Source organism: Diprion similis, chromosome 12, assembly GCF_021155765.1.
Source record: "Diprion similis isolate iyDipSimi1 chromosome 12, iyDipSimi1.1, whole genome shotgun sequence".
Taxonomy (NCBI): domain Eukaryota; kingdom Metazoa; phylum Arthropoda; class Insecta; order Hymenoptera; family Diprionidae; genus Diprion; species Diprion similis.
The window spans coordinates 6,925,580-6,938,498 of record NC_060116.1 but is presented as its reverse complement, the minus strand read 5'-3'; the positions used below and the strand labels follow the sequence as shown (position 1 = coordinate 6,938,498).

At 39.5% G+C, this 12,919-nt stretch overlaps 1 protein-coding gene across 1 annotated transcript; it reads right to left on the bottom strand.

Moving 5' to 3' along the window:
- Positions 1-83: 83 nt before the first annotated feature.
- Positions 84-5,561, bottom strand: LOC124413688 (myelin expression factor 2). The gene is made up of 9 exons (XM_046894420.1): positions 5,380-5,561; positions 4,856-5,234; positions 4,505-4,756; positions 4,170-4,416; positions 3,842-4,018; positions 3,207-3,640; positions 2,962-3,097; positions 2,701-2,771; positions 84-353 (listed from the first exon to the last, which is right to left on the bottom strand). The coding sequence occupies exons 1-8, from the start codon at positions 5,394-5,396 to the stop codon at positions 2,716-2,718; spliced, it is 1,698 nt and encodes a 565-aa protein (XP_046750376.1). The 5' UTR covers positions 5,397-5,561; the 3' UTR covers positions 84-353; positions 2,701-2,715.
- Between the last annotated feature and the right edge of the window lie 7,358 nt (positions 5,562-12,919).

Below are 12,919 nucleotides of genomic sequence, written 5' to 3'. Positions count from 1 at the left end.
TGATAAAATAAAATATATATATACATACTATAAATATAAAATATTGTTTTTTAATGTAAAGACTGTTTGAAAATACAAACGTGTTAAGAGAAGTATAACGGGTTTCCTTTATTTTTTCACACATACTCACACACACACACCTCTGAAATACTCTGGATACATTTTTAAGTTATTTTCCAACTATAGATCATATTCCGTTCCACGTATTATATTACTGTACTGGATCGATTCTTCAAGTTACAGTACGTGATTCCTGAAAATGAAACAATATTTTTAAAGACACATTCCTTCTCTAGAAACCTACCTTTTTGTTCCTTCGTGTCCCCGACTTCTGTACAGGAATCGATTTTTTCCTGAAAAATATTCAATCTCACATGCTACAATATTATTGAAGACGGCTAATTTTACATTGAAGGTATTTGACAACAATCTGCAACGAGAATAACATTTTCTTAACGTTGTCATATTTTCAAAACTGAGAACTATAACATTTGTTCTTAGCTACTTAGATTTTCTTTATAATTAACATTTTCCACTTTTAAGGGAATACAAACAGCTCTTCAAAATTTGCTAACAAAACATTTTTGTCTCCTCTGAAATTTAATTCAACTGATTTATGGACAGACTCAATCTAAGCGTCCACACATATGCATTTGCTTCATTATACCTCAATTGTTAGTTATTCGTTTCAAGAAAATGTGAAAGTAAAGTACCACAAAGTGATGATTGTAGCTGGAAATTGCCAACTTCATAGAAGTATTCAAAATTCGAATGCTATGACCGCTCAAAACAAATTGATATCGATTCTTGAAAGATTGGCGAACCACCTATAAGGTGAAAATATTCGAGCATCACTGAATATTACACGTCAACGTCTACCATACACCCATTAGACGACTTGATTTAATTTGCAACTTTCCTCCTAGTTCGATAAGTACAGAAGCTGAAATAACATGCCAATTTCAAATCGAAGCTTTAGAGACACATAGACAATTCAACACAGCCAACATAATTTGATCCAAACAAAACTTTCATAATAATACAACCTGAATTGATTATCCGCTTAAAAATAATTTGAATGCATTAGAAGATGGAAAAAGTTGATAATAATAATAATATTAATAAAAAATAAAAAAAACCAACGTTGATATGGAATTATCAAACGAATTTGGAGTGACGTTCAATACAATTTGTAGTTATACGACAAACCCCAAATCAAAAATGCCTCGTAGTTATTAGAGTATTCCACGTCCTAACACATACTACCTTTTATTTGCATCATCTGTTTGCGGAGTTACGGTATGTAAAAACACCTTTAAATTATCTCACCTGTATTATTAACGAGGATCCAATTTGCCATAGACCTTTTCCGAATGTCGACAAAGATCAGTAATTCCCTCTGTTGAAGTGGTTATTACACAAGAGCACAAATAATAAAGTACAAAACGCCCCAAGTTGAAATCAAGTTGAAGATGAGTTTTATTCAGTTACGATCAATGAAGTTGTTGTTACACAAGAATGTCATACAATTCACAAGATATTCCTCCAGGTCTATATGATGCCGAGAGAAAATGTGTGTTTACCAAAAAATTACCATCACTTCCAATATCTTATTCGTTTACTAATTATTGATTAACTATAATTGTTAAAGTAAGTTATGCGGATATAAAATTACTCGTTGGAAATGTGGTATATTTTTTGGTGAACATTAAGTGATGTAGTTATTGGTACAATGAAACTGATTCCCCAAAATCTTGGAGTGAGTGAACCCCAATGGACCACCGCAACATAAAAATCAGCTAATTACACTCTCTTGCCCTGCGTATACTACAAGAATAGAACGCAATGTATTCAGAAAACAGGCCGACAAATCTTGAGACCAAACTCTGCTACCTCCTAAGTCTGGAGTGAAAATAGTGCATAAAAGAGTTCTGGGGCATGAAACCAATCAATCTATGTCGAGCTTCACAACTGCCTGGTATCTTCTCTCAGTCAATAATCGATAGACCAAACAAGATTGTTGCATTGTTTCACAGAAGAAGTATATTAATCTCATTGATCAATTTAAAAACAATTACAACATCGCTAACGAATTGAGGATAATAGCTTAAATGTATACCGGTGTGTTATTGAACATGACCGGTTTGATCCACCGCTGTTGAAACACCTCAGGAATCTGGTTAGAATGGGACACCCTAAGTTGGATTACGATCTCCCTTGTCATCGTACTAAGACATAGCTTACATACTAGTTTGTTTTACTATTAATAGTAATCTGTGAAAGCAAATCTAAGACCTATATAGACGTTGCAAACCTAATCCTAACAACTAACTAATTCTGTCATTGAATGAAACAACGATTTAGCGATGAAACAACACGGATATTATACCTTAAAAATACATAATGTAATTTAATCACGGTAAAATTATCCATTAACAAAAAAAATTACTTAGTGGAAGAACGAGCCAAAATAAGATGAAAATGCTGATCAACGTTGATTGAATTTTCCAACTGTTACTTTATCGAGGACAGATAGTTCTTACCGCGACTAGAATACTTTTGCTCCTACAACCCGAACGAGCCACAAGTTTTGTCATCAAAACACATGCACTGCAGCCGACACTATACGACTTCGCTTCGGTTATGCAAAATTGCTTAAAATAAAATCTGGTACTCAGTGGAAGTTTTATTGAGGATTACCTTGGGGGCGAGGCATTAGTAGAGGCGAACGTCAATGTTCCTACCATCAATGCGTGATCGGTCCATCATTGCTGAGATTGTAGTGTTAAGAAATTAATGGATTTTTTAAATAAATATACATAAACATCTGAAACATTGTACGTCATATATCGTGTCATACCAAACTTCGTAAATCGACTGAAAATTGGCTATAGTGAAGATTTAAACATTTTTTCAGTGTATACACCTCATTCCAATTGCTCAACATCTAGTAAAGGATACCGACAGCTCGTTCAGCTTCCCATTCGGAAGCAAATCGGACCAATCCCATGTCAGAGCCTCGCATCTCAGCAAATTTCACTTCACCGACATCTTGAAATTTATCGCGCAACATCTGCCATGTGGTACTTGGTGGTAACTGAAATACATTTAATTTGTTCTTGTAAAACTAACACATTACAAAACTATAAATGTCAGTCATCGAATTACAACTCAATCGAGGTACCGATATTGATTACTATACTTACATTACCAATTAGAATTGTATCAGATGATCTTCCGCCATTGGTATTTTGTCGGTTTCCACCTACACTTTGGTTTTGATTTGTGGAAAATGCCGCTGATCCTCCGGACATACGATCATTGTCACCCCTAAAATTCCCATCGAAATCCCTTCCACCAAAATTCGAACCACCAAAACTGTTACTTCCACCAAATCCTACTTCGTTGTCTAATTTTCCCATCCCTCTGGGCGCAAAGGCGCCTAGGTTGCTTTGAGCATTGGCAAGAGAAGCTTGAAAATTGGAAAGTCCTCCGACTCCACCTCCAAAGTTGTTGAGATTTGATGCCAATTCATTTGTAAGGGATGAATTCAATAACGAACTTGTGGTTAAATTGCCACCCAGACCACCAGCTAAGCTGGCTTGAAGTGCTGCCGCATTCGAATTTGAAAGTGCAGATGCTGTGTGAAAAGTAACATAATATTGGATGCCTATATACAAACTAGGATTTTTCAACACAGATAAAACTTACAAGTATATTCAATAGAGAATACAATGCGAATAAAAAAAACTTCATTATCATGTCGTCAGAATTTTTGAACAAGTATGCTTAGAAATAAGTGAACAAATTAATCAAAAGTGATTTAATTAAAGGAACTTACCTAGTTGTGCAGGTACAACATTATTTAGCCCACTGCCAAATGCTCCGGTGGCAAGGACTGGGGTTGAGATAGGGTTAACTGCTGGAGGGTTGTTTGGTTGCACACTGGGAATGTTCCTAGCTACATCCATCAATCGATTTCCACCAGCACCAAGACCCATACCAATACCTTTCAAACCTATTTGACGTAAAAAATGTGTTGGATCAGTATCTAGCTGCCTCGTACTTGTTTATTCAAGAAATACAATCCAACAGCATTATATTGAAATAATCATAATTCAACACAATTGTACAAAGAAATTGCGAAGAAAAAGTGTAATATAACAAACCTTCAGGAAGTTTAGGAGGCATGTCGGGCTCATTGGCACGGTCAAGCCGCACAGTCATTCGACGGTCAAATAGCTGTTGATTATGGAGCATCGATATGGCTTGGACTGATTCAACGGGATGATCATACTCCACAACCCCAAAACCTCTAGATTTTCCATCTTTATCCTTGCCAAGCTCGACGTGAAGTACTTTACCGGCTAATTTGAAAACTTCAAGTAGTTTTTTCTCGTCAACTTTGTAATCCAGCTGAAAAATGAAGAAGGTATTAAAATTTCTAGTATAAATCTTGATTACTAGGTAAGCCAGTACAAAGACCCTTTCATCTTCCACTCACATTTGCAACAAAAACTCTGGTTACCAGAGGACCAGAAATTCCCAAGGACTCTAAGAACTGAGTACTGAGGCCATACGTATTTCCAAATTTATTATCACCGCCACCACCTCCACCACCACCTCCGACTGGAGTTTGCATATTTTGCCGACCACCACTGGATCGTGGAGGATCTCTAAATCTGTCTTCTCGTGGTCGATCATTATTGCGCGTCGACGCTAGCCTTCCATACTTGTCTCGCTCGACGTCGTAATCCTATAAAAGAAATAATGAATTTATTGATTCAAATTATAGTTATCCGAGGATAAAAGTACAATTGCAAGTAACGTAATTAAAGCTCAAAAATGTTCCTACCTCTTTAACGACCAGCTTTCTTCCTTTGATATCAAATCGATGCATTTTATCAACGGCTATTTTCACCGAGTCTGCGTCTTCAAATTCAACGATGCCACATCCTCTTGGCTTGTCATTTTCGTCCATAAATAACTCGACGTGAGCAACTTTTCCAACTTCGTTTCGGAAGAGATCTTTCAAGTCCTGCCATCGAAAATCGTAGGGAATATTGGATACGTAGATTCGTCGGTCGGATACCTTTCTTCCGGCACCTCGATCGTTCCGCTCGCGGCTACGATCGCGACTGGTTGAATTCATTCGCGGTTGTCTGTCAGATCTACGGTTACGATCGCGTTCTCTGCTTCGGTCTCTGTCTTCGTTACTGTTTTGCATTTGCACCCTAGAATTAAAATTTATGTACCAGTTACTAGTGTTACGTTCGCAGAGAAATCGTGTTTGTTATCGCGTTGCCGACTTGACAACAGTTTTCGACAGCGTTAAAAATCCGCATTTTTCTGTGGAAAATAGATAATTATTATACTCACTCCTCTGCTTTAATCATAGCAGTATTATTGCTCTTCGCTAAGAATGCCGGTCACACAAAACACTTCGACAGGAATTCGCACACAACTGATAAATCAGCGAACCCTCACCATACAACACACGAAAAGACGCGTCCCGCAAAATGGCGGGGAAATGATGAGCTGTGAAAAACCGGAAAGAGATTCGGACCGAATCGATTGTCGATTCTTTCGATATCTGAATTTACCAATTGTTCTCACCAGAGGCGCCGTGCTGCTTGATAACTTGTATGCCTCCTATACTCTTTGATATGCCTATGTGACAACTGCGCGCGTTGTGCGGTGTGCTCAAGAAAGACTATTAGGGAGGTGACATATCTACCGACTTATGTCTGATGGCAAAAGTGGGTCACATTGTGGTTGGGATTCCGTAGTACCGATAACGCCACTCGCACCTCTGATTTCGATTGTTGCATTGGGAGTTGCAGGCGCACACGCGCGTACAAGATGTGTAGCTTATACGTGTTGCCAGCCATCAGGCGCGAGTGCAACATGCAATGCCAGCGTTACGAGAGCACCGATAAGAAGTGACAGCCCTAAAACGAGAGATTTGTTTTGTTAATTTAATGCTGCTTAACCTTTATCCAGGATTTCTCTTCTGTTCGACCCAGGCTATTTTTGCTGCATTTTTTGGGTTGCTAGGGGTCCATGTAATAGGGAAAGGGTCATACGAATCGATTGCAGAAGGAAGAATTGTTCGCCCAAAAAATGAGCAAGAAATTGTTGATTGCGTCATTTTCGTGCTGCTGATCGAAGCGGGTGTAATTCTTCAGTCGATGTTCCTACGGAATTCTGCTGTGTTTTCAAAGTTCCTGGGGTTCCAATTAGCCAAGAAACGGTCATACAAATCAATTCGGAGACCAGAAATTTTCAGCTCCAAAAATCGCAAAAAAAGTAAGGCTAACCCCTTTGGATTTTTGGCGAAAATTTCGACGACTTTGAAAAGGGCTGCAATTAATTTCTTAAGGCACTATTCCGACGTAGTTTTGCGAGACAAATCGATTGAGCGCAGTCCCAACACTCTGCGAGCAACGGATCGAAAGTTACAGCCAAAAAACTGCAGATTTTCATCGTAATTTCTCTGCTGTTGGTCCTACGCTTTTTTTAATGTGTTTTTTGAGTTCCTGGGGTTCCAATTAGCCAAGAAACGGTCATAGAAATTAATTCGAAGACCAGAAATTTTCAGCTCCAAAAATCGCAAAAAAAGTAAGGCTAACCCCTTTGGATTTTTGGCGAAAATTTCGACGACTTTGAAAAGGGCTGCAATTAATTTCTTAAGGCACTATTCCGACGTAGTTTTGCGAGACAAATCGATTGAGCGCAGTCATAATACTCTGCGAGCAACGCATCAAAAGTTACAGCCAAAAAACTGCAGATTTTCATCGTAATTTCTCTGCTGTTGGTCCTACGCTTTTTTTAATGTGTTTTTCGAGTTCCTGGGGTTCCAATTAGCCTAGAAACGGTCATACAAATTAATTCGGAGACCAGAAATTTTCAGCTCCAAAAATCGCAAAAAAGTAAGGCTAACCCCTTTGGATTTTTGGCGAAAATTTCAACGACTTTGAAAAGGGCTGCATTTAATTTCTTAGGGCACTATTCCGACGTAGTTTTGCGAGACAAATCGATTGAGCGCAGTCCCAATACTCTGCGAGCAACGGATCGAAAGTTACAGCCAAAAAACTGCAGATTTTCATCGTAATTTCTCCGCTGTTGGTCCTACGCTTTTTTTAATGTGTTTTTCGAGTTCCTGGGGTTCCAATTAGCCTAGAAACGGTCATACAAATGATTTCGGAGACCAGAAATTTTCAGCTCCAAAAATCGCAAAAAAGTAAGGCTAACCCCTTTGGATTTTTGGCGAAAATTTCAACGACTTTGAAAAGGGCTGCATTTAATTTCTTAGGGCACTATTCCGACGTAGTTTTGCGAGACAAATCGATTGAGCGCAGTCCCAATACTCTGCGAGCAACGGATCGAAAGTTACAGCCAAAAAACTGGAGATTTTCATCGTAATTTCTCCGCTGTTGGTCCTACGCTTTTTTTAATGTGTTTTTCGAGTTCCTGGGATTCCAATTAGCCAAGAAACGGTCATACAAATTAATTCGGAGACCAGAAATTTTCAGCTCCAAAAATCGCAAAAAAAGTAAGGCTAACCCCTTTGGATTTTTGGCGAAAATTTCGACGACTCTGAAAAGTGCTGCAATTAATCTCTTAGGGCACTATTTCGACGTAGTTTTGCGAGACAAATCGATTGAGCGCAGTCCCAATACTCTGCGAGCAACGGATCAAAAGTTACGGCCAAAAAACTGCAGATTTTCATCGTAATTTCTCTGCTGTTGGTCCTACGCTTTTTTTGATGTGTTTTTCGAGTTGCTGGGGTTCCAATTAGCCGAGAAACGGTCATACAAATTAATTCGGAGACCAGAAATTTTCAGCTCCAAAAATCGCAAAAAAAGTAAGGCTAACCCCTTTGGATTTTTGGCGAAAATTTCGACGACTTTGAAAAGGGCTGCAATTAATTTCTTAGGGCACTATTCCGAAGTAGTTTTGCGAGACAAATCGATTGAGCGCGGTCCCAATACTCTGCGAGCAACGGATCAAAAGTTACAGCCAAAAAACTGCAGATTTTCATCGTAATTCCTCTGCTGTTGGTCCTACGCTTTTTTTAATGTGTTTTTCGAGTTCCTGGGGTTTCAATCAGCCAAGAAACGGTCATACAAATTAATTCGGAAACCAGAAATTTTCAGCTCCAAAAATCGCAAAAAAGTAAGGCTAACCCCTTTGGATTTTTGGCGAAAATTTCGACGACTTTGAAAAGTGCTGCAAATAATTCCTCGGGCACTAATTCGTCGTAGTTTTGCGAGACAAATCGATTAAGCGCAGTCCCAACACGCTGCGAGAAACGGATCAAAAGTTACAGCCGAAAAACTGCAGATTTTCGTCGTCATTTCTCCGCTGTTGGTCCTACGCTTTTTTTTATGAGTTTTTCGAGTTCGTGGGGTTCCAAATAGCCAAGAAACGGTCATGCAAATCAATTCGGAGACCAGAAATTTTCAGCTCCAAAAATCGCAAAAAAAGTAAGGCTAACCCCTTTGGATTTTTGGCGAAAATTTCGACGACTCTGAAAAGGGCTGCAATTAATTTCTTAGGGCACTATTCCGACGTAGTTTTTCAAGACAAATCGATTGAGCGCAGTCCCAATACTCTGCGAGCAACGGATCAAAAGTTGGAGCCAAAAAACTGCAGATTTTCATCGTAATTTCTCCGCTGTTGGTCCTACGCTTTTTTTAATGTGTTTTTCGAGTTCCTGGGGTTTCAATCAGCCAAGAAACGGTCATACAAATTAATTCGGAAACCAGAAATTTTCAGCTCCAAAAATCGCAAAAAAGTAAGGCTAACCCCTTTGGATTTTTGGCGAAAATTTCGACGACTTTGAAAAGTGCTGCAAATAATTCCTCGGGCACTAATTCGTCGTAGTTTTGCGAGACAAATCGATTAAGCGCAGTCCCAACACGCTGCGAGAAACGGATCAAAAGTTACAGCCGAAAAACTGCAGATTTTCGTCGTCATTTCTCCGCTGTTGGTCCTACGCTTTTTTTTATGAGTTTTTCGAGTTCGTGGGGTTCCAAATAGCCAAGAAACGGTCATGCAAATCAATTCGGAGACCAGAAATTTTCAGCTCCAAAAATCGCAAAAAAAGTAAGGCTAACCCCTTTGGATTTTTGGCGAAAATTTCGACGACTTTGAATAGGGCTGCAATTAATTTCTTAGGGCACTATTCCGACGTAGTTTTTCGAGACAAATCGATTGAGCGCAGTCCCAATACTCTGCGAGCAACGGATCAAAAGTTGGAGCCAAAAAACTGCAGATTTTCATCGTAATTTCTCCGCTGTTGGTCCTACGCTTTTTTTAATGTGTTTTTCGAGTTCCTGGGATTCCAATTAGCCAAGAAACGGTCATGCAAATCAATTCGGAGACCAGAAATTTTTAGCTCCAAAAATCGCAAAAAAAGTAAGGCTAACCCCTTTGGATTTTTGGCGAAAATTTCGACGACTTTGAAAAGTGCTACGATTAATTTCTTAGGGCACTATTTCGACGTAGTTTTGCGAGACAAATCGATGAGGCGCAGTCCCAACACGCTGCGAAAAACGGATCAAAAGTTACAGCCGAAAAACTGCAGATTTTCGTCGTCATTTCTCCGCTGTTGGTCCTACGCTTTTTTTCATGAGTTTTTCGAGTTCGTGGGGTTCCAAATAGCCAAGAAACGGTCATACAAATCAATTCGGAGACCAGAAATTTTCAGCTCCAAAAATCGCAAAAAAAGTAAGGCTAACCCCTTTGGATTTTTGGCGAAAATTTCGACGACTCTGAAAAGGGCTGCAATTAATTTCTTAGGGCACTATTCCGAAGTAGTTTTGCGAGACAAATCGATTGAGCGCGGTCCCAATACTCTGCGAGCAACGGATCAAAAGTTACAGCCAAAAAACTGCAGATTTTCATCGTAATTCCTCTGCTGTTGGTCCTACGCTTTTTTTAATGTGTTTTTCGAGTTCCTGGGGTTTCAATCAGCCAAGAAACGGTCATACAAATTAATTCGGAAACCAGAAATTTTCAGCTCCAAAAATCGCAAAAAAGTAAGGCTAACCCCTTTGGATTTTTGGCGAAAATTTCGACGACTTTGAAAAGTGCTGCAAATAATTCCTCGGGCACTAATTCGTCGTAGTTTTGCGAGACAAATCGATTAAGCGCAGTCCCAACACGCTGCGAGAAACGGATCAAAAGTTACAGCCGAAAAACTGCAGATTTTCGTCGTCATTTCTCCGCTGTTGGTCCTACGCTTTTTTTTATGAGTTTTTCGAGTTCGTGGGGTTCCAAATAGCCAAGAAACGGTCATGCAAATCAATTCGGAGACCAGAAATTTTCAGCTCCAAAAATCGCAAAAAAAGTAAGGCTAACCCCTTTGGATTTTTGGCGAAAATTTCGACGACTTTGAATAGGGCTGCAATTAATTTCTTAGGGCACTATTCCGACGTAGTTTTTCAAGACAAATCGATTGAGCGCAGTCCCAATACTCTGCGAGCAACGGATCAAAAATTACAGCCAAAAAACTGCAGATTTTCATCGTAATTTCTCCGCTGTTGGTCCTACGCTTTTTTTAATGTGTTTTTCGAGTTCCTGGGATTCCAATTAGCCAAGAAACGGTCATGCAAATCAATTCGGAGACCAGAAATTTTTAGCTCCAAAAATCGCAAAAAAAGTAAGGCTAACCCCTTTGGATTTTTGGCGAAAATTTCGACGACTTTGAAAAGTGCTACGATTAATTTCTTAGGGCACTATTTCGACGTAGTTTTGCGAGACAAATCGATTAAGCGCAGTCCCAACACGCTGCGAAAAACGGATCAAAAGTTACAGCCGAAAAACTGCAGATTTTCGTCGTCATTTCTCCGCTGTTGGTCCTACGCTTTTTTTCATGAGTTTTTCGAGTTCGTGGGGTTCCAAATAGCCAAGAAACGGTCATACAAATCAATTCGGAGACCAGAAATTTTCAGCTCCAAAAATCGCAAAAAAAGTAAGGCTAACCCCTTTGGATTTTTGGCGAAAATTTCGACGACTTTGAATAGGGCTGCAATTAATTTCTTAGGGCACTATTCCGACGTAGTTTTTCGAGACAAATCGATTGAGCGCGGTCCCAATACTCTGCGAGCAACGGATCAAAAGTTACAGCCAAAAAACTGCAGATTTTCATCGTAATTTCTCCGCTGTTGGTCCTACGCTTTTTTTAATGTGTTTTTCGAGTTCCTGGGATTCCAATTAGCCAAGAAACGGTCATACAAATTAATTCGGAGACCAGAAATTTTCAGCTCCAAAAATCGCAAAAAAAGTAAGGCTAACCCCTTTGGATTTTTGGCGAAAATTTCGACGACTCTGAAAAGTGCTGCAATTGATCTCTTAGGGCACTATTTCGACGTAGTTTTGCGAGACAAATCGATTGAGCGCAGTCCCAATACTCTGCGAGCAACGGATCGAAAGTTACAGCCAAAAAACTGCAGATTTTCATCGTAATTTCTCTGCTGTTGGTCCTACGCTTTTTTTGATGTGTTTTTCGAGTTCCTGGGGTTCCAATTAGCCAAGAAACGGTCATACAAATTAATTCGGTGACCAGAAATTTTCAGCTCCAAAAATCGCAAAAAAGTAAGGCTAACCCCTTTGGATTCTTGGCGAAAATTTCGACGACTCTGAAAAGTGCTGCAATTAATCTCTTAGGGCACTATTTCGACGTAGTTTTGCGAGACAAATCGATTGAGCGCAGTCCCAATACTCTGCGAGCAACGGATCAAAAGTTACAGCCAAAAAACTGCAGATTTTCATCGTAATTTCTCTGCTGTTGGTCCTACGCTTTTTTTGATGTGTTTTTCGAGTTGCTGGGGTTCCAATTAGCCAAGAAACGGTCATACAAATTAATTCGGAGACCAGAAATTTTCAGCTCCAACAATCGCAAAAAAAGTAAGGCTAACCCCTTTGGATTTTTGGCGAAAATTTCGACGACTTTGAAAAGGGCTGCAATTAATTTCTTAGGGCACTATTCCGACGTAGTTTTGCGAGACAAATCGATTGAGCGCAGTCCTAATACTCTGCGAGAAACGGATCAAAAGTTACAGCCAAAAAACTGCAGATTTTCATCGTAATTTCTCCGCTGTTGGTCCTACGCTTTTTTTAATGTGTTTTTCGAGTTCCTGGGATTCCAATTAGCCAAGAAACGGTCATACAAATTAATTCGGAGACCAGGAATTTTCAGCTCCAATAATCGCAAAAAAAGTAAGGCTAACCCCTTTGGATTTTTGGCGAAAATTTCGACGACTTTGAATAGGGCTGCAATTAATTTCTTAGGGCACTATTCCGACGTAGTTTTTCGAGACAAATCGATTGAGCGCAGTCCCAATACTCTGCGAGCAACGGATCAAAAGTTGGAGCTAAAAAACTGCAGATTTTCATCGTAATTTCTCCGCTGTTGGTCCTACGCTTTTTTTAATGTGTTTTTCGAGTTCCTGGGATTCCAATTAGCCAAGAAACGGTCATGCAAATCAATTCGGAGACCAGAAATTTTTAGCTCCAAAAATCGCAAAAAAAGTAAGGCTAACCCCTTTGGATTTTTGGCGAAAATTTCGACGACTTTGAAAAGTGCTACGATTAATTTCTTAGGGCACTATTTCGACGTAGTTTTGCGAGACAAATCGATGAGGCGCAGTCCCAACACGCTGCGAAAAACGGATCAAAAGTTACAGCCGAAAAACTGCAGATTTTCGTCGTCATTTCTCCGCTGTTGGTCCTACGCTTTTTTTCATGAGTTTTTCGAGTTCGTGGGGTTCCAAATAGCCAAGAAACGGTCATACAAATCAATTCGGAGACCAGAAATTTTCAGCTCCAAAAATCGCAAAAAAAGTAAGGCTAACCCCTTTGGATTTTTGGCGAAAATTTCGACGACTCTGAAAAGGGCTGCAATTAATTT

Excerpts from the sequence above, each read along its gene's own strand:
- LOC124413688 (XM_046894420.1), bottom strand. Across the intron at positions 4,757-4,855 it reads GAAAGCTGGTCGTTAAAGAG|GATTACGACGTCGAGCGAGA; the intron begins GTAGGAACATTT and ends TTTCTTTTATAG. Across the intron at positions 4,019-4,169 it reads GCCTCCTAAACTTCCTGAAG|GTTTGAAAGGTATTGGTATG; the intron begins GTTTGTTATATT and ends TACGTCAAATAG.